Source organism: Abramis brama, assembly GCF_963993115.1.
Source record: "Abramis brama genome assembly, chromosome: 7".
In the NCBI taxonomy this organism is placed as follows: domain Eukaryota; kingdom Metazoa; phylum Chordata; class Actinopteri; order Cypriniformes; family Leuciscidae; genus Abramis; species Abramis brama.
The window spans coordinates 45,344,232-45,371,327 of NC_139969.1; the positions used below are offsets into that span (position 1 = coordinate 45,344,232).

A 27,096-nucleotide genomic window follows, 5' to 3' on the forward strand; every position below is an offset into this window, starting at 1 on the left:
GTTTGGTTGCTTACAGATAGCTCACTCGCTCCTTCTAGCTAACGTAACCTTCACCACTTCAGTTAAAACGATTGTCATTTGACAATGCATCTAGTCAATTTGTTCAAATATTTTGTTGTTTGCGAACTGAACGATGATTATTTTGCATGTTTGTATTTCAGAGTACATCACAGCTACTGCGTACAAATCTGTGAAACAGCCAATCAGAGCAGAGCTCAACATTATTATTCATGACCCTTCCAAATAAGGTAATAACAGCCCATTTCATTCCAGGGACAAATCCTAGGGTTGTAAATGAACATGTAAAACCGTATCTGGAGGATTTTAGAGGATGCCCTTTCCTAAGCCACATACATTGTAGGGGATTATTTTGAATTTTGAATTATTTGAACACAGAGGCCCGAAGCGCAGAAGACGGAAAGGACGGAAGAATGCCCATATATGGGGAACGATGTCGACACCAGAAGCCCCCTTGACTGGGGCAATAGAAGGTTGAGGTCACATGCTTTAGTTCCTCTGGAAAAAACCCAAGAAACTGCATAGGAACAATGTAACCCAGTTCTGTATAAATATGACTGCTTTTTGACTGTTAGTTGTTGCATTTTGATGTCGTGTACATCCCTGGGGAGAAATCAGCTCTCTTCTAGTTCAGTTTATTAACTGAAACTCTTTTTGCTTATATTGCTCTGCTGTATTATCTTAACTTGAATAGCTCAGATGAGGACAAGTTATTTTTTACATCTATTGCTTGAACTGCTTTAAGGTAAATAGCCTGTGTAATTCTCCACTCATACAGGACTGCCCTGTGGAGATTGGATAAGCTGAAGTATTATAACCTGTAACCTCTTGATGATTTGCAACAAATATTAATCATTGTGTAACCAGTATTTTTATCGTTTGTTCAAATACATTTTTATTTCATAAACACAAACACTGTTCAGTTTTACTTCAGCTTACAAAGACAGTTCTATAAGTAATAGACAGAGCATTATAGTATATCTTGCAAGACCAAGGACAACGAAGGATCCAGGAGAGATTCTGCTGGAGGGTAAGCATGAGTTTGATCAATGTGCCTAGTTGTCAATGATTGTTATTGTTGCACGAAGGTGTAGGGACACACCTAGATTTACTGGTATAGGCTAAACAAGCTAGTGAGGATTTAATCCTATTCTGACCTGACAGCAAAAGACTACCTAGCTACTTCGATACTAGGGGTTCTTCAGGAGATGAGATAAATACCAGATCTCACCACAACATACAAACATATCTGCATATATGTAGATATTTGAGAACAATTTCCCTTACGAAAATTAACCATGGTTTTACTATAGTAAAACTGTAGTTAACTATGACTGTAGTAGCCGTGGTATTTTGGCCAAACCATGATTTTTAAAAACCATGGTTTTGATACCATGGTTTTACTACAGTTATATTGTAGTAATATTACAGTAAAACTGTAGTTAACTATGTAAGGGATAATCCAAGGCTAGCCATGCATTAAAGGTTTTTAACGCGAAGCGGAGGGTGGTTGCCTCTACGTCGTGCATTAAAATCCTTTAATGCATGTCTAGCCGTGGATTATCCCGCTTATACCTTGGTTATTTGCCAAGTTAAAAACAAGTTAAAGCTGTAACTGATGTTTACAGTGTAATTTTTTAACAGATGTGTAAAAATGACGGTTATTTTCTTAAAGTTACGGCTCGTTAGTTCTAGCACTCCGTCCGCTTTAAATAAAGTAGAGCCATTGGATTGCTTTTATTTGAATGAATTATCACATTTATTTAAATTCATTATTAAAAGAGAGACAGAGAACTGAAAGAGAAGGAACAGAGAGAGAGAGATGCGTGCGAGAGTTACCTGTGTGCGTCTCTTCTTTAAAGTCTACAGTCCCCTCGTTGCTTAAGCATATAGCTAACTTAATGATTCTTTAATGGATTTATTACAATTATTTATGAATAACAGGCAACACTGACAGTGACAAGGCAATCTTTATTTGAACTAATCATGTCATTTATTTAAATGAATTATGTAGAGTGTGAAATAAAACCGGCGTTTCTAACCACAATTACTATATAAAGACACATTACATTTATTGAAATGCATTAAATTAAATGAAAACTAAAAAAAAAATCAAACAGTTGGAAATTTCGATAGGGGATTGTTTTACTCATCATGATGTTAAACTCCACATTTCCATTTATCGTAAAGTTAGACATGGAAAAGGGTAGGGTTATTTCAGGTTTAGGCTTGGAGGTGAAATTATGTTTCGCTTTGCTTGTTGAGGTTCTAGATGTCAGTATGTCACTCCATGCCCTCCTCTCTGACAAAGATGGGGCCCAATATGACCGCAAACTCGCCTCGCATCGGTGGCCTGTCACTGACATGATCTGGCTTTCTAGTCCTGCATCAGAGAGTCGTCCAACGGCAGTGCTCCGCAAACTATGGTTTGTGTACATTTGTGAGATACCTTCCACCTGAACAACAAGAATTTAAAGATTCAGTTCAGATTTGGAAAATAATATAAACAGTTTAAATTCATGGGCAAAAACGAAATATCTATTACCAACCTCTTCACAAATACTTTTTAGCATATTGCCAAGGTAATTTTTAGCATTTAGCAAAGGTAGCATTTTCTGGACACTTTGACAGATATTTTTTAAAGCTGTCCACGGGACAAAGTGGGTCGCCGGTGTTACGGGTGTAGTGCAGGTTGAAGGAGACTCAAAGTCCAAAGGCTTCAATACAAACGATTTACTTCAATCTTACTCACAGATACAGACAGGCAGGATGACAGGCAGGAACACACACTCTAAACACCATACTGACAAAGTAGAACCAACCAGGACTGACTGAACAGAGGAAACTAAATACACACAGATGAACTGAAAACAGGTGATACAAGAGAGGGTAATTAACAAGACACAGGTGATACAAATGAACTAATGAGGGTAACCATGGAAACAGATGAGCTAAACAGAAAAACAGAAACACAACACTGACAGTGACGTGACAGCCGGGGCTCGCAAACATAAATCCTCGTAAATTTTCCCTATCCGATGCAGTGGGATCCTTGTGGTTTTTTGTGCCTGGGTTATGCGCCAGGGTCAGGTACTCTTTCCAATTCTCGTCTTGCCGGAGAACGAAAGACTCTTTTGATAGGTTACGGTTTCCTTCTCTTCCCCGCCGTGCAAAACACAGCTGTATGTCAAACCAAACTTTTCTTACAAGTCCTGTGGGTGTGAAAGGGGAGAGTGCAGGTGCATTTCTAATTTTCTCCAAGTCAGACTCAGTAATATGCGGATGATGAACGCTGGTGTCTTTTCCATTTGTCCTGTAGCGCTTTAAAACTGATTTAAAGACGGCATTGCTTGACTTGAAGTTTTTATCACTTATGATGTTGTATTTTGTAATGTGACGGTTCATACCTGCATACCTGTTCATCAAACTTGCAACACTGTATTCGCGTCCAGTGGTAGACTGAACAGAGGCATAAAACTCCCGCAATGTCTCATTTAAAAGAGAAGCAGAGTAGGTCTCGAAATCACAATTGTTCTGTCTTTCGCGCAAAAAGTCACTGAAAGTGTTAACTGCCCATTTAGTTGTCTTTTTCGTATTGACCTCATCTTTGTCGTCTTCGATCTTATCTAGCTCTGCCGGTGTTAATTCTTTGTGCCGCTTTTTGTCATTCAACGTCTTCTCCAAGTCTTCTATTTCGTCTTGTGCCTGGGCCCATTTCTCAAAATTGCCATATTCACCATACAAATTAAACGATATGCAAAAATCATCCATTTAGCCTACCTAAATAAACGTTTTCATATGTGTCTCTCACTCTGTTTGCAAGTGTAACTGTGTTACTATGGTTACCAATGTTTATAGTAGTGGATTAATTTCGAACTGTAATCAAACTGACTAGAACTACCTGTGCATTAAACGGTTTTACTGCACACCTTCCAGCCAATCAGAATTGAGTATTTAAACAGCCCGTGGTATAAGACTGTAGTAACCGTGGTATTTTGGCTGTAGTAAAACCATGGTTTTACTCTAAAACCATGGTTTTACTACAGTTATATTGTAGTAATACTACAGTAAAACCATAGTAACCATGACTGTATTAACCGTGGTTAAAACCATGGTTACTACAGTCAAGGGTACTATGGTTTTACTGTAGTATTACCACAGTGGCTTAAATGGCTTAAATTTAAGCCATTTACTTACAACAAACATCTACAAAATAACAACAGAAAGAAGTTACCATTCTATGATACAGACTTTATTACAGAAATTACATAATCTGAAAAAAATAAAATAAACTTGCTTTTGTTCTCACATGTGACATAAAACAATAAACTACAAAGTAATACAAAATTATTGGTGATGAAGTGGTGCGGTGCAATGGATAAAAAATTCAGTTGCTAATTTACAAATAAAAAAATAGCAATTTGTTCCACAGTAATAATGATTTATATACAAAAATAACATTGTACAAATAAACATGACTTAGAGCCCCTTTAAATACACAGCATCTACCTACTCTAAACATGTCTATAACCTGTAAACAAGAGTCCAACACAAGCATGTTTGCAATTTATACTGTACATACATTAACAAGATGACAACAACATTACTTAATTAATTACTTCATTACTTAAAAACATTACTAAAAGTTTAATGGAAAATTCTTACATATACTACTAAACAAATTCAGAAGAAATTAGCAGTTCTTTGAAGAATGTTTAAACTGATATCCAGTCACAAGAGATGAAGACATGGAGTCTCCTCATGGGGGATGAAAACTCTAGGTGAAGAAGTTTTTGTTCAATAACAGGTGATGCAGCATTCATGCCAGTAGCTGTCAGTATGAAGTCAGTCATATAGGCCAGTAGGTTACAGTCCAGCTTTGGTTTGGTTCTGTCTCGATCTTCAGCCCACATGGACGCAGGAGCTAAAATGAGAAGAATACACACCACATTTGCTGGAATACTCAACTGTACTATTATTGGGTAGCCGAGTAATAATGTCCAAGTGCAATAATGTCCATTCAGCCAGTGTTTTCATAAATAACCCATCAATTATTAGGGCTCCTGTGGTAGATTTTTCCCTAAACCTCACTATCTGGGTCTCGTCTACAAATCGACGTCCCCATTCAATAATAGCACCTAACTAACTTGTTCCCCTAAACTAGCTTCCTTCCTAAACTAGCTTCCTGCGCAGGAATAAATCGACAAACAGACTTCAGCAAATGTCCTTTAAATGCTTTAATCATGGCCGGGAGAGTTTCTCGAGCAGTTCTCAGGGAATCTCTCCCAAGAAGCAAGGCCAGAGACAAATTCCATTGAGAATCCCACCAGAAAACACGGATACAACAGTTTTTATAGAATCGAGAAAACAAATAAGACTAACATCTCACCTTCAATATGATTGGTTCAATTGGTTCAAAAGCCCCAACCTGTTCCCTCTGTCACTGGCACAAGCTAACTCTGTTTTTGTGAATACTTATCACAAGGATTTGAGAACTAGTCATTTGTCTAGTTTCACTTCCCCTTTCTGTTATTTATACACACACACACACACTCTCAAAGTCTTCTCCAAAGAGTTTGGAAACATTAAAAAACATATGAATGTTGTTCCTGCAAGAAAAACAAATGTTAGTTGATTGATTAAAGTTGATTAATTAAAATCCATCACACTCCAAAAGCCAAGAAGAAAGAATGTGTAGCAGCTGAGTGTATTCTCCTTTACTTATACTCTTGAAAGATTAAACGGAACAAAAAGTACAAGTCTCATATATACATCATTTCACGAAAGAGAAAATGAGTTGGAATAAAGGACAAAAGAGATGGAGAAAGTATTGGTTTGAGTAGAGACATCTGTAACCAACAAAGGGATAGAGCTCTAGGCACTCAATTCAATCGTAAATGCATAATAACAGAGAATTGAGAGATACCCAGACAGATAATCGAGAAAGGGTTTTCCTCAGCCAAAGCTATTCTATTGTTTCAACCTGGAAAACAGTGCATGAGTCTTGTGGACCTATTTTATGGTGATTTTTCATTCCTTTTACAGTTTAAAAAAAGATTGGCTCTGTTAAATTTCACTACATGGAAAGAACAAATCAGAACATTCTTCCAAAGTTCACGTTTTGTGTTCCACAGAGTCATAAAGGTCCAAGAAAACGTGAGAGTAGATGACGACAGATATAAAACATTTTTTGGTAAGTTACTTATCCCTTTAATGTCTATCATATTTTGTGGAGTTATACTGACATTTGTTAGACAAAATTTAATTGATTTGTAAATGAACTTTGAATTTTTATTGATTCTATTTTTAAATTGATTGAATTTTTAAATTCTCTCCATTGGGAGCAATGCAACGAACACATTCAAGGCCCAGAACGATAGGAAAGACATCATTGAAGTAATCCATGTGACTCCAGTGTTTAACCGATTTTATGAAGCATCAGATATAAAGCGTTTTCAGATTACTTCAGTCGTCATAGTTGAGCCGAACCGTTTGTGAAAGTTAGACTGTTTTTTCACTCAAACCACCATTGTTAGTTAATTGTATCTTTAAGGTAATTACAGTTGCACACGTTGAATCAAATAGTTTGTCTGTAATCTCAGACATTTCCTACATTAGATCCACAAGCTTTAAGATGTGTGTTTTTACAGTGTGTGCAGTGAATGAAGAGCTCTTTAAACACGGCAGTGGAAACTTGTGAAACATCTGTCAGTCTGTGTGTTGCTCCACAAACTTCTGCTTTGACCTGCAGACGAAACACACAATCCTGTCAGTAACGTAAGTTCTTCAAGATTTATTCCTAGTTTAATAAACCATTGTACACTTGCAGCTGTGCTGGACTGAATATTCAGAACAACAGCATTCTTGCTTCTGTGATATTGTTCAAATGGAGGATTTCCAAACTTTAATCTTACATTTCACGTATTTCAAGCTTTCTAACATTACACACATCTCCTCTAAAGAACATGTAGAGCAAACTGAGGAAACTTTATTTCAACAATCACACAGACCCAAGATGGTGGACCATAGTCGCAGCGGCTTTGAGTTCCTACAGTTGGTATAGTTTTTGCACATTATTGGTGGTACTGTGTATTATTTTGCACAGTCATCATGTGGAGACACTTCAGTATAGCCGTGATAAACTTTTAGAACTTAATTCTGGAATACACCATCTATCAGTGGAGACATTTATTCCTCCGGGGCTCGTCAGATCATCACCGGAGATTCTTGCGGAAGTGAGCCAGAGGAGGAGACGCTGTGAGCGGAGACAGAAGAGAGGAAAGCGAGCAGGTGTATAGGCCAGGTTAACGGCTAACTCGTCCAGGCCACCGCTTCCTACCATCTTCCTCTCTAATGTCAGGTCGATTCGCAATAAGATGGATGAAATACAACTACAGTTGGCAACACGGAGGACCATATACAACTGCTGCAGCATGATTTTCACCGAAACATGGTTGGGTAGCACCATTTCGGATGAGGCCATTCAGTTAGCCGGACGTATTGCCTATCGAGCTGACAGGACTGCAGACTCGGGTAAGAAAAGTGAAACTAGAGGTGTGAAGTGTGCAACTAGAGGGGACAAAACGCTGGATCAGGTTTATACTAATGTAGCGGACGCATACAAAGCCCAGGTTTACCCACACCTGGGCCTGTCAGACCATCTTTCACTCTTGCTACATCCACAGTATACACCAAAAATTAAAAATAAGAATGTGAGAATGTGGCCTGAGGCGGCTATCCCCCAGCTCCAGGACTGCTTTCACTCCACAAATTGGGAGGTATTCAGAGGGAGGGGGACACCAACACGGGAGTCTCTGGATGAATACACTACCTCAGTTATGGACTACATTCATTTTTGTGTAGATAGTGTCACAACCTGGAAGAAAATACATGTGTTTCCAAATCAAAAGCCATGGATGACACATAAGGTACAAAAATTAATCAAGGCTAGGGATGCAGCATATAGATCTGGAGACAGGATCGCTTACAGTAGAGCCAGGACTGCTTTAAGGAGGGGAATCAAATCTGCCAAAGCAGAACATAAAAGACGGATTGAAGCCCATTTTAATAAATCAACAAATCCACGGCAGGTGTGGGAGGGCATCAGGGCAATAACAGGCTATAAGAAGACAACATCTCCCTCAGCGGGCATTGATGCCACCTTAGCTGAGGGACTTAAACCTGTTCTATGCCCGTTTAGACAGGAACAACAATGACCCGATACAACCACTGATGCCCTCCAATGACACGGCCCCAGTCCTGACCACACATGAGGTGAGAATCTGTTTGCGCAACATCAATCCCAGGAGAGCGGCCGGACCGGACGGAGTACCGAGGAGGGTGCTTAAGTATTGTGCGGGAGAGCTGGCAGAAATTTTCACCACAATTTATAACATCTCGCTGTCCTCAGCCTGGGTCCCAGCATGCTTCAAAACTGCCATAATAGTTCCAGTGCCAAAAACATCCAGAATAGCATGCCTAAATGATTACAGGCCTGTGGCGCTTACACCTATACTGGCTAAATGCCTTGAAAGATTGGTAATCAAACACATTAAAAACGCCATACCACCCACACTGGATCAGAATCAATTTGCTTATAGGGAAAACAGGTCAACAGAAGATGCCATTGCTATTGCGCTCTACACCCTGCTTCAACATCTAGAGCACAAGAACACCTATGCAAGGTTGCTCTTTGTTAATTTTAGTTCAGCTTTTAATACGATTCTGCCAAATAAACTAACAGCAAAACTGTATTCACTAGGATTGAACACATCATTATGCAATTGGATTTTGGACTTCCTAACCAATCGCTCACAGTATGTGAGAGTTGGTGGGCACATCTCATCCACTTTAGTTATCAGCACCGGAGCCCCTCAAGGATGTGTGCTCAGTCCATTACTCTACACGCTCTTTACGCATGACTGCCTAGCCTCTTTGTCATCTAATCTCATCATTAAATTCGCAGACGACACTACAGTGTTAGGACTTATGACCAATAATGATGAGACTGCATACAGAGAGGAAGTTGAATACCTGGCAACATGGTGTAAGGAGCATAATCTGGCCCTTAATACGAAGAAGACCAAGGAAGTGATTGTGGATTTTAGGAAAAAAGGACAACTTAACCACACTGCAATTTTTATTGGAAGCGAGGAGGTTCAGCGAGTTCCTAGCTTTAAGTTCCTGGGACTGACTGTTACTGAGGACCTGTGCTGGGGCATTAACACCACCTCAGTTGTGGGAAAGGCACAGCAACGCCTCTTTTACCTAAGGAAACTAAGGAGAGCTAATCTCCCTAAGCAGCTTCTGGTAAATTTTTACCACTGTGCTATTGATAGCGTGCTGACCTATGAACTATTGGTGTGGTTTTCCAGCTACACTAAGGCCGAACAGCAAGCCCTCCAGAGGGTGGTGAGGACAGCAGGAAGAATCATAGGGACTAACCTACTGGAGATAAACAATGTCTACACCACCCGCTGTCTGCGGAGAGTGCATAACATTCTGCGAGATCAGTCGCACCCAGCGCATTTGCACCCAGCGAATGTTATGCACCTGTTCCACCAGCTGCCCTCAGGGAGACGATACCGGGCCTTGAGAGCGAGAAACACTAGATTGGCCAACAGCTTTTATCCCAGAGCTTTGAGACGGTTGAACGAGCATTCCTCCAATTTACAAGCAGCCCCCCACATTTAACATACTTCTCTCTTCACACAACTTAATAGTTGGGAACTGGTGTATGCATTATGCACATGTATGCATAAGTTACAACCGATTGCACTTTGTAGACTTTTTTATTGCACTTATATTGTAGGATTCTCTGATGTTATTTCGTTGTTATTTATAACAATGACAAATATAGAACAATTCAGAAAACAAGTTATGTCATATAATTTTCCCTAATGCTTTTAATAAAGTAGTAAATGATTGCATGTTTTTTAACTAATGACTGGTTTGTTATTTAGTGTTGCCTGTCAAGATTTCATGAAACAATGGCAGAACAAAACGCCAGCAGCAACAGATCAAGTGAAGATTATTATATCAACGGATCAAGTGGAGTAGATTATGGAGATGAATGGAGCCGTCAGATGAGGGAATTTCTCAGGAAACTTGAGTCTGCAGAACCATTAATTATCAGGATCATTTCAGCCATTGAGATTCCAATCATGATCTTAACTCTGTTTGCGTTGTGTGCTCTTATCAAATCTCATCGCTCCACTCCAGTGTTTGTTATTCATTTGATTCTTTCAGATCTCATTCAGATCATTAGTAGATTAATGATGACATTCACAGGGTCATGGAAGGTGAATAATGCATATTGGTATAGTTTGATTGTGGGTGTGTATTTTATGGCATGTGTTGCTTTTGAACGATATCTTCTGGTTTCTCATACTATCTGGTACAGATCTCATCATTCACTAAAAGTCTGCTGTGTCATGTCTATGATCATCTGGTTTGTTCCTATGATCTTTGCAGACTTTGCAGACGTTAACCCTGATTGGCTGTTTAGCTTTCTGTCCCACTCGATCGCCTGTTTAATCCCCTACCCGATAATCATTCTGTGTTTTGTTGGCACTTGTCGCGGTCTTTCACGCGCACTATCACTTACTTCCCTAAAGCGCAAGAAAATTTTGGCCAGTTTGTTCCTGGTGCTTCTGACTTACACTTTTCTCATTCTCCCGAACGTAATCCTGAGTTTTATTGTAGATTTTTTTACAGTTTTTTACAGATTTTACAGTTACGACAGTTACAGTTACAATATATTTTGGTATTTTTCTGAATTTCTCCTGTATCTGAACCCACTGGCTGACTGTGTATTGTACATGTTCTTGAGGCCTGATGTTAGAGGGTTAATGAAGTCTGTTCACTGCTGTTGTAGAACTGACACACATCAGAGTTCGACACACAGCCGGGACGAACACTCTCGAGACAGTAGTGCAGCGTTTGCCTGCTGTGTTTCAATGCAAAAGCCTGCGTCTCATTCACAGACCGCCTGCAGTTCAGTTTAAACATCTGCACTCAATAAATGAAGTCAATGTCATTCTTTTCACTGCACACACCCTTCCTTTCTGTGACATTTAGGTTTATTAGAGAGAACTCTTGACTCATAAAACTCAAAACTCAATTGCTCTGTTTGCGCTCCATTAAACACATACGGTAAACAGAGTTTTATTAAAGATGTATTGATGTGCCGTTGATGCTTCTGCTGACGTTCTGTATCAGCAGGACTTTATCATGCGATGGAGAGGAGGGTTGTATAAAGCACGGTTTATTCTCATTAATTCCCCCGATAGACTGACAGATCAACAACATCAAGTAGTTTAATGTCATAGTCTTGCTTGTGTTCCTAATGCATGTACATTATACTCTTTTACCAAATAACTACTATTCACGCTATTGGGTGAACTATCCCTAAAAAGACTTGATTTAAAGTGCACAGAATATATTAGAAGAGTACTAAGTTTATATACACATATTAACCAGAGCTTGCATGGAAATCAGAAGAGAGTTATTTGTAATATTGTTGTGTCTTTATAGAAGTGTTTCATATCGAGTCAGAGACTGTCCTGTATTCTCTCTCTTCTATCATTAATATAATTAAAGAGCTCTCAGTTCTCCTGTATGTGTTTCTGTCTGTGATTATTTGACCAATAACAGCTGAGTTGAACGGTAAATGGAGAAGGTCAAAGCCAGAAACCAACTACACAACTAATGATCTTTTGCACCAAGAGGATCCCAAACTTGAAATGAAATGTTTGCACTTCCTGTGTATATTCTACATATGTTGTTGTATGTATTGTACTTTATATCTGTTTTTCATGCCAACAATGTTGATAAAATGATCAAATGCATTCAGTGGCACTCATAATTTAGTGTAATACAATGGCATCTGTAAGGTAAATAAGATGATTGTGTATATAGCCACTTAGCCATATGACCACAGCATAAACACTTAATTAAACTATAAAAGTAATGGTATGTGAGGATGGACACTTGTAGCACTTGAAGCTGAGGGTCCGCTCCAATGGGCTGGCATATTTAACTGTTGCTGCCCCTCATTTCTATAATGATACTGGGATTTATTTTTTCAATGTAACTCACCCCTGTGTTTTAATTCATAGTCAAACAGTGGTGGAAAGTAACTAATTACAAATACTTTCGTTACAGTACTTGAGTAGATTTTTCGATTTTTTTCTACTTTCTTGAGTATAATTAAATTGTGGGACTTTTACTTTTACTTGAGTAGAATTAAAATAAAGTATTCAACTTCGCTACATTTATTTTTCACCAAAAGTACAGAGTACTTTGACAAAGGTGCCGATGGAGCAACAGAGCGAGCTTACATTTCACAAACACTTTTCAAACGACTGTGTGCCGTGGAGGCTGAGCCCTCAGCCCTGCGCTTCAGCCAATAACAGACAGTTCTGATGCGCTTCAGCCAATAACAGACAGTTCTGAAGCGCTTCAGCCAATAACAGACAGTTCTGAAGCGCTTCAGCCAATAACAGACAGTTCTGACTCGGGTGCAAAACCAATCAAAACTTCCAGTTCAGCTGGGGGGCGTGGGCGTTCAAACCGTGCTTTGACATTCAATCACTGGCGCTCGTGTTTAGAATCCGTATTGCTAACGTTTCAATATTTTATTGAATATAAGTGAGCTATTGTCACGACGGGATAAATACAAAAAGGTGCGAGGACTCAAGTGCAGAGAAATTATATTTATTTATAAAAGAAAAACAAATACAAAACAAAACCCACGAGGGGGGAAAACATAACCAGAAAATACAAAATCAAAAACTGAACAAGAACTTACTGGGGAAACATTAGACAACGAACCGACACAGACTGCAAACAAGAGGGGACTTATAAAGGGAACAAATCAAGAGGGAACAGGTGGAAGAACTCAAACAATAATCAGATAACAAGGGGGAGGGATCAGACAATGACATGAGCACATGGCCCAAAATAACAAAACACCCATGTGTAGCACAAGACAGGACAGGCATGTGACATTACCCCCTCCCTACGGAGCGGCTACCAGACGCTCCATAAGACCAGGGCGGGACGGGAGGGACAGACCAGGGTGGGGACTTTCCCTCGGGCGGCCAGGGCGGAGACAACCCCTCGGGCGGCCAGGGCGGAGACAACCCCTCGGGCGGCCAGGGCGGAGACAACCCCTCGGGCGGCCAGGGCAGAGCAGACAGTCCATCGGGCGGCCAGGGCAGAGACTTCCCCTCGGGCGGCCAGGGCGGAGACAACCCCTCGGGCGGCCAGGGCAGAGCAGACAGTCCATCGGGCGGCCACGGCAGAGAAAACCCCTCGGGCGGCCGCGGCGGAGACTTCCCCTCGGGCGGCCACGGCGGAGAAGACCCCTCGGGCGGCCACGGCGGAGACGACCCCTCGGGCGGCCACGGCGGAGAAGACCCCTCGGGCGGCCAGGGCGGAGAAGACCCCTCGGGCGGCCACGGCGGAGACGACCCCTCGGGCGGCCAGGGCGGAGACGACCCCTCGGGCGGCCAGGGCACAGGAACAGATACCGGCTCAGGACCTGGAACAGACACCACCGGCTCAGGAACTGGAACAGACACCACCGGCTCAGGAACAGATCCCACCGGCTCAGGTTCAGGAACAGACACCACCGGCTCAGGAACTGGAACAGACACCACCGGCTCAGGAACTGGAACAGACACCACCGGCTCAGGAACTGGAACAGACACCACCGGCTCAGGAACAGATCCCACCAGCTCAGGTTCAGGAACAGACACCACCGGCTCAGGCTCAGGAACAGACACCACCGGTTCAGGCTCAGGAACAGACACCACCGGCAGCCACGGCGGAGGCTCAGGAACAGACACCACCGGCTCAGGCTCAGGAACAGACACCACCGGCTCAGGCTCAGGAACAGACACCACCGGCTCAGGAACAGACACAGGCTCGACGGCGGCCATCTTGTCAGGGGACACAGGCTCGGCAGGCGTGACATGAACAGGCTCGGCGGCGGGCATCTTGTCCGAAGACACAGGCTCGGCAGGTGTGACGTGAACAGGCTCGGCGGCGGCCATCTTGTCCGAAGACACAGGTTCGGCAAACGTGACGTGAACACTCTCGGTGGCGGCCATCTTGTCCGAAGACCCAGGCTCGGCAGGCGTGACGTGAACAGGCTCGGCGGCGGCCATCTTGTCCGAAGACACAGGCTCGGCAGGCGTGACGTGAACAGGCTCGGCGGCGGCCATCTTGTCTGAAGACACAGGCTTGGCAGGCGTGACGTGAACAGTCTCTGTGGCGGCCATCTTGTCCGAAGACACAGGCCCGGCAGACGTGACGGATCGCTGGGGTGGTGCAGGCAGTGCGAGCAGCTTGGGCGGGGCCAGTAGAGCATGACGCCTGGGCGGTGCGTGCAGAGCAAGACGCCTGGGCAGTGCGTCAGGGACGGCAGTCACCTCCGGGATGGTCTCCGTGTTAGGAGCCACCGGACTCGGGACCACCGGAACAGGGACCACCGGAACAGTTACGGAGGGAGCCTTTCTCCTCCTCCTGTGTCTTGGAGCCACCGGACTCGGGACCACCAGACTCGGGACCACCGAAACAGGAACCACTGGAACTGGGACCACCGGAACTGGGACCACCGGCACTGGGACCACCGGCACTGGGACCACCGGCACGGGGACCACCGAACTCGGGACCACCGGAACAGGGACCACCGACCTGGCAATTCTCTCCCGATGACGAATAAGACCCTCCACCATCGCCTCAAAACTGACCCGATCAAATGCTGATCGGATCAGCCAGTCCATTGGTTCGTCAAGCGCATGATTGAATAAGTCCTTACGAGCCTCCTCGCCAAGATTCAGCCCCTCAGCTGCGCTACAGAACACGTGACTGAATTCTCTCACCCCCGTCCCCTGCTGACGGAGGGAGACTAGCTCCTGAAATCGGAGAATCCGCTCCCAGTGCGGACAGGAGACTGGTTGCGCCCCCTTTCTCCGCTGAGTCCTCATTTGGTCGGTTCGTTCTGTCACGACGGGATAAATACAAAAAGGTGCGAGGACTCAAGTGCAGAGAAATGATATTTATTTATAAAAGAAAAACAAATACAAAACAAAACCCACGAGGGGGGAAAACATAACCAGAAAATACAAAATCAAAAACTGAACAAGAACTTACTGGGGAATCACAGGGAACAGGAAACATTAGACAACGAACCGACACAGACTGCAAACAAGAGGGGATTTATAAAGGGAACAAATCAAGAGGGAACAGGTGGAAGAACTCAAACAATAATCAGATAACAAGGGGGAGGGATCAGACAATGACATGAGCACATGGCCCAAAATAACAAAACACCCATGTGTAGCACAAGACAGGACAGGCATGTGACAGCTATGCTCATATTCAGATTTTAAAATGTAATTGTGGCAACTCCTGAAATGGGTCATCCCATTGATATTACCAGAGCACTGAGCAGTTTAAGTAAATAAAAAACTTGGCTCATAACATGGACACCGTTATTGCTTGGACAGAGCAAGAACAATGTAAGTGTCTTGAAAACATTAAAGGACAAGTTTGGTATTTTACACTTAAAGCCCTGTTTACAGATCGTTTCTGATGAAATAGAACGGTTAAGATTAAAATTTGGACACATGCAGCTGTCCCGAGAATTTTAGGTTTATTTCGCTTTCCCCAAAACCTCTAGAATGGGTGTATAGGTGCACTGGAACAATCCTTCATAAAACGCATTAAACTTTCGTTTACAAAGACGTGAAACTCACCGAGTGGTCAGGGGTGTTCACTGATATGCTCACACAAAAATCGCTGCAAAAGATGCTTTCCAACAGGTTTTATCGTAGTTTTTGTCCAACTCCATTGACTTGTACTGGACGAGCTGTGTGAGGTACGGTATTACTCTGCCGCTTCTTCTTCTGCTTCTTCTGTGTATTCAATGAAATGGCAGCGGTTTGCTTGCAATTGGCAAAGGTGCATTATCGCCACCAACTGGGCTGGAGTGTCTATTATTCAAGCTCTCAACGGAAGAATCTACGGGTGTGTGACGTTTGGAAAAATAGGTCCCCAGTTTTACAACGAATGGTAAAACACCTGTTGGAAAGCATCTTTTGCAGCGATTTTTGTGTGAGCATATCAGTGAACACCCCTGACCACTCGGTGAGTTTCACGTCTTTGTAAACGAAAGTTTAATGCGTTTTATGAAGGATTGTTCGAGTGCACCTATACACCCATTCTAGAGGTTTTGGGGAAAGCGAAATAAACCTAAAATTCTCGGGACAGCAGCATGTGTCCAAATTTTAATCTTAACCGTTCTATTTCATCAGAAACGATCTGTAAACAGGGCTTTAAGTGTAGAATACCGAACTTACCCTTTAACACAGTTCAACTGAAAGGTAAAGCTCGCCCTCTTTAACAATACAGTTAAACTAAATGTACGAAGCAAACTTTGTACAAAGCTGAAAAACCCTCAACAACAGTGAAATGAGATTGCATGATTTGTCTGTCAATCAGATGCATGTAAAAGCAATAGTAGGCTCCCAGCACATTTTTGGTAGAACGAAAAAAAGAGCATTTAATTTAACGTTAACCATACCCCACTTAATTTTTTTTTTTTTTTTTACTGGCACTTTTTTTATTCATACTACATCTCTCTTTTTTATCTGACCTTTCACTTAACCTTCTTTGCTTTCAAATATGAAATTATTCAAATAAAAACATTCAAATGATCTTACCTGGACTTACTTTTAAAGATTAGTAATAAAACATTTTCTCTTGACAACAGGGAAAGCTAGTATGTTTGCTTAGCATACCGTCAAAAACTACAATTTATGAGTTTAATATCATCCCTTATGAAAAAAAAGTGCACTTAAGTGTACTTTTATAAAGTGTACTTATAACATAAATAATATACTTTAAATATATACACTTAAGTGTGAATTAAATGCCATCTTTTCGGCGCACTTAATGCACATTAAGTGTAATTAATTTCAAATATATCATATATTAAGTTGAAATAAAATGTAATAAGTTGCCATTAAGAGTGATTTTTTGGAACAACTTAATTGGCACTTTATTACAACTTTATATATACTTTCATAATTGCTTCTAGTGTTTTTAAAATATACTTAAAGTGCAGTACACAATACAATGACACGTAATTAATGTGATTTAAAATATACTTTAATGTCAGTTAACAATACACTTAAGTGTGAATTAAATGCAATGTTTTCGACACACTGAATGCACATTAAGTGCAATTAATTTAAAATATATCACATATTAAGTTGAAATAAAATGCAATAAGTTGCCATTAAGAGTGATTTTTTGGAACAACTTAATTGGTAATTTATTACAACTTTATATCTACTTTCATAATTGCTTCTAATATCTTCAAAATATAGTTAAAGTGCACTACACAATATAATGACACGCAATTAATGTGATTTACAATATACTTTAATGTCAGTTAACAATACACTTAAGTGTGAATTAAATGCAATGTTTTCGACACACTGAATGCACATTAAGTGCAGTTAATTTAAAATATATCACATATTAAGTTGAAATAAAATGCAATAAGTTGCCATTAAGAGTGATTTTTTGGAACAACTTAATTGGTAATTTATTACAACTTTATATCTACTTTCATAATTGCTTCTAATATCTTCAAAATATAGTTAAAGTGCACTACACAATACAATGACACGTAATTAATGTGATTTAAAATATACTTTAATGTCAGTTAACAATACACTTAAGTGTGAATTAAATGCAATGTTTTCGACACACTGAATGCACATTAAGTGCAATTAATTTAAAATATATCACATATTAAGTTGAAATAAAATGCAATAAGTTGCCATTAAGAGTGATTTTTTGGAACAACTTAATTGGTACTTTAATACAACTTTATATCTACTTTCACAATTGCTTCTAATATCTTAAAAATATAGTTAAAGTGCACTACACAATATAATGACACGCAATTAATGTGATTTACAATATACTTTAATGTCAGTTAACAATACACTTAAGTGTGATGCAATGCAATGTTACAATCAACAAAAACTAAATGTAAAACCCTCTAAATTTACTGACAAAATAATCTCTAAAAGAAATACATAAAAACCTTTCTGTTGATGCACAAGAAAACCCCAAAAAACACTATGCATAAACACAAACAGTTTTGGAAAGAGACCTTTGGGTAATGCTTTACAAAAATATATTAGTTACCTACTTCAGTTAACATGAACTAAGAATGAATAATACTTTAAGCATTTATTAGTCTAAGTAAGATAATATTAGTCTTGGTTAGATCATGTTGGCTAAAAAATAAACTAATATTAACAAATGAGACCTAATTAAAAGTGTTACCGAACCTTGTTATTTAGCTCTTAAAGGGATACTCCACTTTAAAATGAAAATTCTGTCATCATATACTCACCCTCATGTTGTTTCAAACCTGTATGAATTTCTTTCTTCTGCTGAACAGAAAGAAAGATATTTAGAAGAATGTTAGTAACCAGACAGTTTTTGGTACCATTGATTTTTTTTCCTACTATGGAAGTCAATGGTACCAAAAACTGTCTGGTTACTAACATTCTTCTAAATACAGGGTTCTTGCAGGTTTCAGCAAGTCAAATTTAAGACCTTTTTAAGACATTTTAAGACCATAAAGATTGAAATTTAAGACCTACACGACGCATTATTACCAAATAAATATTCAAATCAAAGAATTCATTTTATTTCAATGAATTCAGTAATTAAAAAGCATTAATTTAATTTACAGATAAATCACATTAGTAACCTTCCACACCCAACAACGCATGTCAAAGAACAGAATCAGATATAATTTTTTTTAATAGAAAATTGTACTTTGCATATTATACTGTAAAAAACACATAATTAGTTGATTTTAGTTGATCATAGTTGATCATAATTAGAGATCAAATGGCATGAACATTTAATTTCATGATTATAGCGACAAAAATGATCATGGTTATCACAGAATCCTGTTCAAAAAGTACTAATACTACACAATGAAATCAATTCACCAAGTTTTATGTCGAAAACCAGAAAATAACAAATAAATTTAGCATCAATATGCACTTTTTTTTTTTACATAAACATTAAAATAATACCATTAAAAATGAACATTTTTAAAGTGTCTTGCATGTTATATACTAACATGTACAAGTTAAAATAAAGGTTTGACAAAAAAGGTTTTATAAATTTTTCAGACTTTAAATATTTTTTTATAAAAAGAATGAGTCAAAAAAGACAAATTACTGACATTTACAAAGCACTTTAGCTTATCTTTTATTATTAATAGTAAAATTCGGTCCGATTTTCCCATGGCATCTGTCGTTGCTATGCAACCATGCACTGCGCTCTCCACAACGAAAAAGAAGTTTTAGTAGCTAATGGATTTCCACCACAGAAAAACGCTTGCTGTAGCTCTGCTACAAGATTTATTCTGCAAGGGTGTATGTAAACTTTTGACTGTTAACTGTTGATGAATGTGTGATGTGATTGATTACCTCAGTCACCAGGGCCACATCGTAGTAGAAAACTGGGCAAGGTTCCTTCTATTTCCCACAAACACCAGGATTCCACTGACTACGCCATCTTTACTGACACTGGGCTTAAAGTGATTAAAAACAGAGAACCTTTTTATTGCTACTTTACAGGGAATTAAGCATAACTTTATCAATTACTCAAATATAGATATATGACCCATGCAAACCCAGGACCAATGCAAATTAAGAAAGGTATTCTTACATTTTAAGCTTGCCCCACATCTTCATGAAGGATGTTCCTGTTCCTGTATTTACCACGGTTGACACAGCAATGCTGCAAGCCTTCTTCCTTTGGTTTATTACCTATAAAATATATGATGATTATAGGGGCATGTGTAAATGCACAGGTGGGAATTTATTACTTGCACATGCAAAAGATTCAAAGCATTTAAAAGCTATAGGGATAGTTAGTGACTTGAAAGTAGTGTTTTAGCTTGATCAGGATGTGCTGTCATGATAAATCTTGTAACATCACCTCATCAATACAGGTCTGTGATTCCACACCGCTTGCACTGTATCTCCAATAACAAATATGAACTGATCCTGCAAAATGAATGTTTAAATCCAGATAAACACAAAAATATTACATATTCCAAAAACAAATAGTAACTGAACTCTTTAAATACAAAATGAAATTGAACACATTACAAGCATTTTTTCTAGAGGTGGGTAATATATGAAATATTTATGGTGGTTATAAGATTGATTATTTGTATTAAATGTGTATAAACGTCTTCGAGTGTTACAATATTGGATCAGCATTCAGCAAATGTTTAGTAGCTTGTTTAAAATAATTTAAAAAGTCGGTTTAGTTTAAAAAAAAATCAGCAACCAAATTCCTCGAACACGACCACACACGCCTTCCTCACATTACAATGTAAGACATTATTAGAATGCAATCATATAAATTATTGAAAACATGATTAATTCACCTCCCGAGTCTATTGAGTTTATAATATCTGCGATTAAAATGCACTCAGCAACTGACATGTTACGGTGAAAAAAAAAATTAACTAAAGAAAGCATCAAGATATACTTACTTGACTGATTATTTGCAGCATAACGTCTCATCTGCAAACAAACATCCAAACGTGGTGCTCCTTTTGTTCTCTTGTTTGGCTAGCTTCAGTATCATCACGCATCGCAAACGGATCGCAAAACAGCGCATTTTTCAAACTCTAGTGAAGTAGTGCGTCATAATGACGTAGTATTTCTCGCGCATGCGCATTAAACAACATATTCATATATCATGCATGGTTAAATGTTATTTCAGCTTTTCTGTTTAAGTTGAAGTTGTTCTAACTCATTGTGTTGTTAAACTCTGTAAGCCCTTGTGGAAAAACCAGCTAGACCAGTTCAAGCTGTGTTTTGGAACATGGTAGCTGGTTAGACCACCCAATACCAGCTTATGCTGGTTAGACCACCCAATACCAGCTTATGCTGGTTAGACCACCCAATACCAGCTTATGCTGGTTAGACCACCCAATACCAGCTATGAGTATGAACCACAAAGTATGAATTTGTATGAAATTATTAATTATTTGTAAGCTTAAATCAATAAAACATTTCATCGTAACTACTTAAGAGAAAAATAAATGTAGTTTATGAAGTGAAGCAAGCAATCTACTTTTTGGCTTTTTTGACTTTTTTGTTGATGTCTTGAATTTTTTTCTGTCAAGTAGTGCCCAAGCTTCACTGTTCTGGCCTTCAGCTCTGCTTCCTCCAAATTTTTGCCCTCCAGCCACTTTTGAAAGCAACCTAGGAAACAAATACATATACAAGAGAAATCCTTTAAGCCTTGACTACCACAAATATCTATAGATGCTGTTCTTGAATAAGGCTAAATTTGACAGTATGAGCATTATTACTGTTGATCGTTAGAACAGGCGAAGCACTGCTACTTGCGTGATATCTCTGTGCCCAAGTAGCAATGCTTCGCCTGTGCTTCCCCCCAATAGCCGCTTTCCGACCAAGTAGTTATAGGAACTTAGTTCTAGGAACTGTCCACTTCTAAACAGTTCTAAGAACTACTCTCCCCCAAACTCGGTTTTGCTGTTTGCGTTCGCACTGGCCAAGTGGCCATAGGAGCTGGTAGGAGGGGTAAGGGAGTGACGCAAGCACGGTGACTTTTATTTTGCCGGCGCGACGGACCTTTATTTTGGCGGCGCTGAGAACGCCAGAGCAAACAATGCTCACATTCTCTGTGTTCATTAGTTAGCGATCTGTCTAACAGTACTGTTTAATATCTTATTAGATAGAACTGTTATAGAAAGTAGACAGTATATGAAAAAAGGTTATTAGCCTACATAATCATGTTTGGCTTGGTCCCCTCAAAGTTGCATTGGATTTTCTCTTCAGCATAAAGGTTTAGAGACTCATCTATCACTGTTTTCCATGTTTGTATAGTTAGTTTATGGAGTAAATATATAGGCTATAATCTGTGTGTTTACATTCTAGCTGTTTTAAAAATGGCGGGTGCTGGTGCTCCGCGTGCGTTCGGTCAATCAGCGTACACTAACGTCACGGGTAGTTCCTATAGTGCTGGTTTAGACCCTACTCTGAAGTAGGACCTAAATTAGTTCCTCCAAATGGAGTTCCTAGAACTAAAATCGTTCCTAGTTCCTGCGGTGCGAACACGCCGACATCCGGGTACTTTAGCCAATAGTTCTAGGAACTGTGAAAAGATTCCTCCGGTCGGAAAGCGGCTAATATAGTCCCATGTCAATATCTGCCTAGGAAATCGCCTAGTCTTAATCTGCATTGCTATTTGTACTCGTTGTGAATACGCAGGTCACAAGAAGTAATTAGGTTTTTTTTTTTTTTTTTTTTGTTCACTTTTATTCTCGACATGCTATCTGGCAACATAGGATTCCATTCACTATGCTAAAGCTAAGCTAGCGGCAGCTCTGCCAGACTAAGTTAATGCATGCACTGAGACAAAAATGCTTTTGCCCACCTAAATAAATCTAGGGGAGACGGTGAATAAGCCCTATTTCAAAAAAACGGTGGAATGTTCCTTTAAATGCTTTATAAGACATAAATAGTCCTCACTTTAGGTGAACTCACAAAAAAGTTAGATATATAGATATGCTTATAAATCAAGAATAAAGCATTTATAGCTGTATTTATAAACAGTGTATTAATGTTTATTAATGCTTAACCAATGATTAATAGCATGCAGTTATTATAAAGTGTTAACCCTTCATATGTCGAGCCCTGAACATACTTCTCTAAAGTTGACACATCACTTACTTTTTAGTGTTCTGACTTTGTGAGGTGTCAGAGGTGGCCTAGGATCTGATTTTGTGGTAGGGCAACTTTTTCCTTCCAGGCTTCGGTTGGCCAGTGTGCTTGTTCCCCAAATGCACACTGCCAGCTCTTTCACAAACAAGCTGTCCTTTACATTGAGCTGTATCTTCCTCCATTTGTCACGGTGTATAACTACACCTTCACCGATATTAACCTAGAAGAAATAAAATTTTAAAATTAAACATTTATCAAGAAACATAACACTACTGCAGTCTCCATTCTTACAAATTTGTAATCAACATTTCTCTCTTGACTTTTTGCTGTTTTGTTAAGTAGAGGGCCATATCCATCTTGCATAAGAGAGACTGAGGTTGGCAATCACAATGGAAAGTTGTCTCAATCACAAACTGCGTTTTTGACTCAAAGTCTGAATTACACACGTTACAAATATGTTTGTTTGTATGTTGTTTCAAACAACTAGTTCAAAACTCATATTACAATATTTTATTTAAAACTTTAGTGTAATATTTGTATTGCTGTTGCAAGTGCACACAATTAAACCACACTTGTATTAATTCAGTCGAAAAACATCTACAATATACAGTGAAGGTAAATTTTACCCAAAAGTTTGAACTGGTTCCATTGTGACAGCTTACCACATGTTGTGACAAAATGCCTCACATTTGTGTGTTCAATTAAATATAATCTTTTTTTTTTCCTGGTACATAAAGGTGGAAATGCTCGGTAGCTTTTTTTGTAGGCTTTGAGGTATGTACCTAATGCAAAAATGTAAACCAGCTTAAACCAACTAATATAAACACTGGAGTAAGTAACAAGCAGCCCCAGCCTCTCCTAAATATTCTATTTAATTAAAATCATACCTCATTGTTATCTGAAGTTTGTTCAGAGTTTTGATCAACAGCAGAATTGATCTCTGTGGGAGGGGGTGTGCAGTTTAGGGAGGTGAAGTTTTCATAACAATTACAGTGGGACCAGATTAACCATGTGGGGATACAGGTAGTAATCCATCCATATGGCTAAACTGGCCCTATCATATAACATACATAACAATAATAGTAATGGTAATAATATGATTGATATAACAGGAAAAAAAAAATCTGCAAAGATCACCAATACTTACCAATTGCTGTTTGAGGGTGTTTTAAAGGGGGGCTGCTCTCTGAGGCATTGAATGAAACAAAAATGCAACACAATATTCAATATACACAAAAAATCTGCAAACTTATGAATAACAATCAGTGCAAGTTTTTAAGAGCACTGGAATTAGAGAAGGCAATAAAATTAGATTTTATAAATGTAATAGTTTTTACATAAGTTAACCAGGTTATTTGTAAATGAGGCCTGTATCTGTATTTCATACTTTGACAAATTAGGAAAATACAAGCAATTTTCAAACATTACATAGGCCTATGTGTAAAATCATCCTTAGCAGACACAAATGCATTCAGTAAGTGCCTTGGTGTGGTGGTAATGTTTTTAAAAGCCAGTCCTACCAGTTGTCTTTGGAAGAGCTGTAGTGGCTGCGGTGGTGTTGCAACCTGAAAGATATAATGGTAACACTTTACAATAAGGTTCATTAGTTAACTACATTAGTTAACATTAACTAATAATGAACTGCACTTATACAGCATTTGTTCATCTTTGTTAATGTTAATTTCAACATTTACTAATACTTTATTAAAATCTTGTTAACATTAGGTAATGCACTGTGAACTAACATGAACAAACAATGAACAGCTTTATTTTGATGAACTAACATTAACAAAGATTAACAAAAACAGTAGTAAATGTATTGCTCATTGTTAGTTCATGTTAGTTAATACATTTACTAATGTTTAATAAAGGAACCTTATTGTAAAGTGTTACCGATATAATGTACCCACAAATGCAAAAAAATGATCTCTCAACATACTGCAGAAAATAAAATTGGCCTTTTTCAGTTCATTGAGTAATTCCCTGTAATCTTTAAACAAAAAAATGCATCACAATATTCAATATACACAAAAAATCTGCAAACTTATGAATAACAAACTTAAGTTTTTAAGAGCACTGGAATTAGAGAAGGCAATAAAATTAGATTTTAATTTTTAGATTTTATAAATGTAATAGTTTTAAAATAAGTTGACCATGTTATTTGTAAATGTAATCTTTATTATTATTATTATTGTTGATGTTTTTGTTGTTGTTTTTATGGTGCACAAAATCTTACCAGTTGTCACTGGAAGGTCTGGGATGGAGGCTGGAGATGTGTTGCTTCCTGGAACATAAAGTCTCAAATATTATGTATGTGTAAAAAAAAATATATATATATAATGCTACTAATAATAATATTAATAATTACCAGAAAATTTTTTGGCTACTAAACATGTTTGAAGCTCAGCATTTAATTTCCTCAGTTCCTTCCCTTCAGCAATAGCTTCTTGATATTTCTGAGTTAGAGATTTGTATCGGTTCTCAAGCTCATCAAATTTTGATTTTGGAATTAGTTCATCCTCACTCTCACTTGTTGTTATCTCATCATCTACAATATTTTTTCCTCTTTTAGGTGTAGAATGAGGAGGAAATAGTGGTTGCTTCCTTTTCAAGGCTTGTCTCTTTTTTAAAATATCCATCAGAAATGTCTGCTTTCCTTCCTCAATGCTTGCCTTCTGGGCTGCCTGAAAATACAAATAACACAACAAGTAAGAGGTATTTAAATTATTCAATGAATTGAGTTCATCGTGCAGTCTTTTCATGTTACTTACAGCATTATCCTTAGCTTCCTTCCTTTCTGAAGTTTTGTTCTCTGGTGGACTTTTATCAAGCAGCTTTGGCACTCGAATCCTTTTCCCAGTTGCCAGCACATTTTCAATTTCCTCACAAGTTTCTGGAAAATGGGAATAGCTTTCTTCTTACTAAGTACTTGTTTATTTTCAGTCTAGAATTACACTAATGAAAACATCCATTTTTACTCTAGATTTAGTTTGATTCATAAATTAAAATTACCTTTTTTTCTTTTACTTTAATATCTAATTTATTGGAATGGTCACCTGGTATTATACTGGCAGAAAATAAAATTGAAAAAGCATTTAAATTAACTAATTTGATATCAAATCATATTGTTTAAACAATTATGATCTTAAAAAATGAATACATTAGGTTATTAAGATACAATGAGCTGGGTAACAACTAGCAGCTACAGGTTAACCTTATGTTATTAATAGCAGCGCTTTTCATTAAGTTATCTGGTTCACAGATGTCACAAAAACGTCCTCAGTTTTGTAAGCTGTTTATTAAGCATATTTATAGACATAGTACTGTAAATTGAAAGATTTAGGCCTAACTTACCTTTCATCAACAGAATCTGTCCTTTTATGAAGTGTCCTTTCTGCAGGATCCAGTAAGTGTGAGACGAGAAATCCGTCGTATTTTTTGGGTCAAAGTGTTTAATGTCTTTAACATTAACAACGTCTTTAACTCCATCGTCTAAATAATGTACATATGCGAACATTTTGTATTAAAAACGCAGATATCTGAAGCCTTCTCCGTGTCTGATAGAAGCCGATCCGAAAAGTTACCGTTAAATACGTGACGTGCATATGCGCGCGACACTTTGTGGCTCACGCAGTAGTTGCATGGATACACACATTCAGGTTTTTTTTTCAAGTGAATTAAATCTGTTACTCTTATATTCGTCCCAAATTTTTCTAATTGTATTTAATTAACTTTTTATTAATTTAGATGACCGTTAGATGGCGCGCAGCTATTTCTGACAGATACTAGAGGTCCACAAAGGCTATGATTCTCACTATTTACAGAGACTCATGGTGGTGAGTGAAAAGTCTACTAGCTATTCTGTTTAATATTGTAGGATATCAAATAAATAAAAATAACAATTTGTTCAGCACAAATATGGTCGGCCTATGTATGTCTCGTTGCAACCTTAACGTTACATTGTTTAACAGAGTTTAAGAACCAGACAACAACAGAGGGACTAAAATGAAGAGGTATAAGCAGTACCTGGAGCCAGATACTACTTATCTGTTGCCAAGGACAACAATATTTAGATCAAACACTTATAGCTCCAACAATGACGCACTATTAATGAAATTCCACCTGCCGAACGTAGAAAAAACGTGATACTTGCTGGTTTGTGGCATGGGAAAGGGGAACCAAGGATGGATATATTTCTTGACAAATTTGTAGAGCACGCAAAAAAATTGGTTGTAGATGGGGTAATGTGGTGGAA

General features: G+C 38.7%; 1 protein-coding gene and 2 long non-coding RNA genes across 3 annotated transcripts; 1 reads left to right on the forward strand and 2 right to left on the reverse strand.

Annotated features, from left to right (window-relative positions):
- Positions 1-587: 587 nt before the first annotated feature.
- Positions 588-11,638, forward strand: LOC311087191. Its single transcript, XR_014607183.1, has 3 exons — positions 588-1,048; positions 6,669-6,795; positions 9,981-11,638. It is a non-coding gene; the product is annotated as an uncharacterized lncRNA (long non-coding RNA).
- A 9,481-nt stretch (positions 11,639-21,119) lies between these two features.
- Positions 21,120-24,407, reverse strand: LOC311087715. Its single transcript, XR_014607355.1, has 5 exons — positions 24,362-24,407; positions 23,989-24,027; positions 23,729-23,781; positions 22,851-23,061; positions 21,120-21,356 (listed from the first exon to the last, which is right to left on the reverse strand). It is a non-coding gene; the product is annotated as an uncharacterized lncRNA (long non-coding RNA).
- Positions 24,408-25,083: 676 nt separating this feature from the next.
- On the reverse strand, positions 25,084-26,415 carry LOC311087559 (uncharacterized protein; the record flags this gene model as incomplete). The annotated part of the gene is made up of 4 exons (XM_084120887.1): positions 26,196-26,415; positions 25,613-25,734; positions 25,229-25,525; positions 25,084-25,125 (listed from the first exon to the last, which is right to left on the reverse strand). The coding sequence occupies exons 1-4, from the start codon at positions 26,356-26,358 to the stop codon at positions 25,084-25,086; spliced, it is 624 nt and encodes a 207-aa protein (XP_083977013.1). The 5' UTR covers positions 26,359-26,415.
- Between the last annotated feature and the right edge of the window lie 681 nt (positions 26,416-27,096).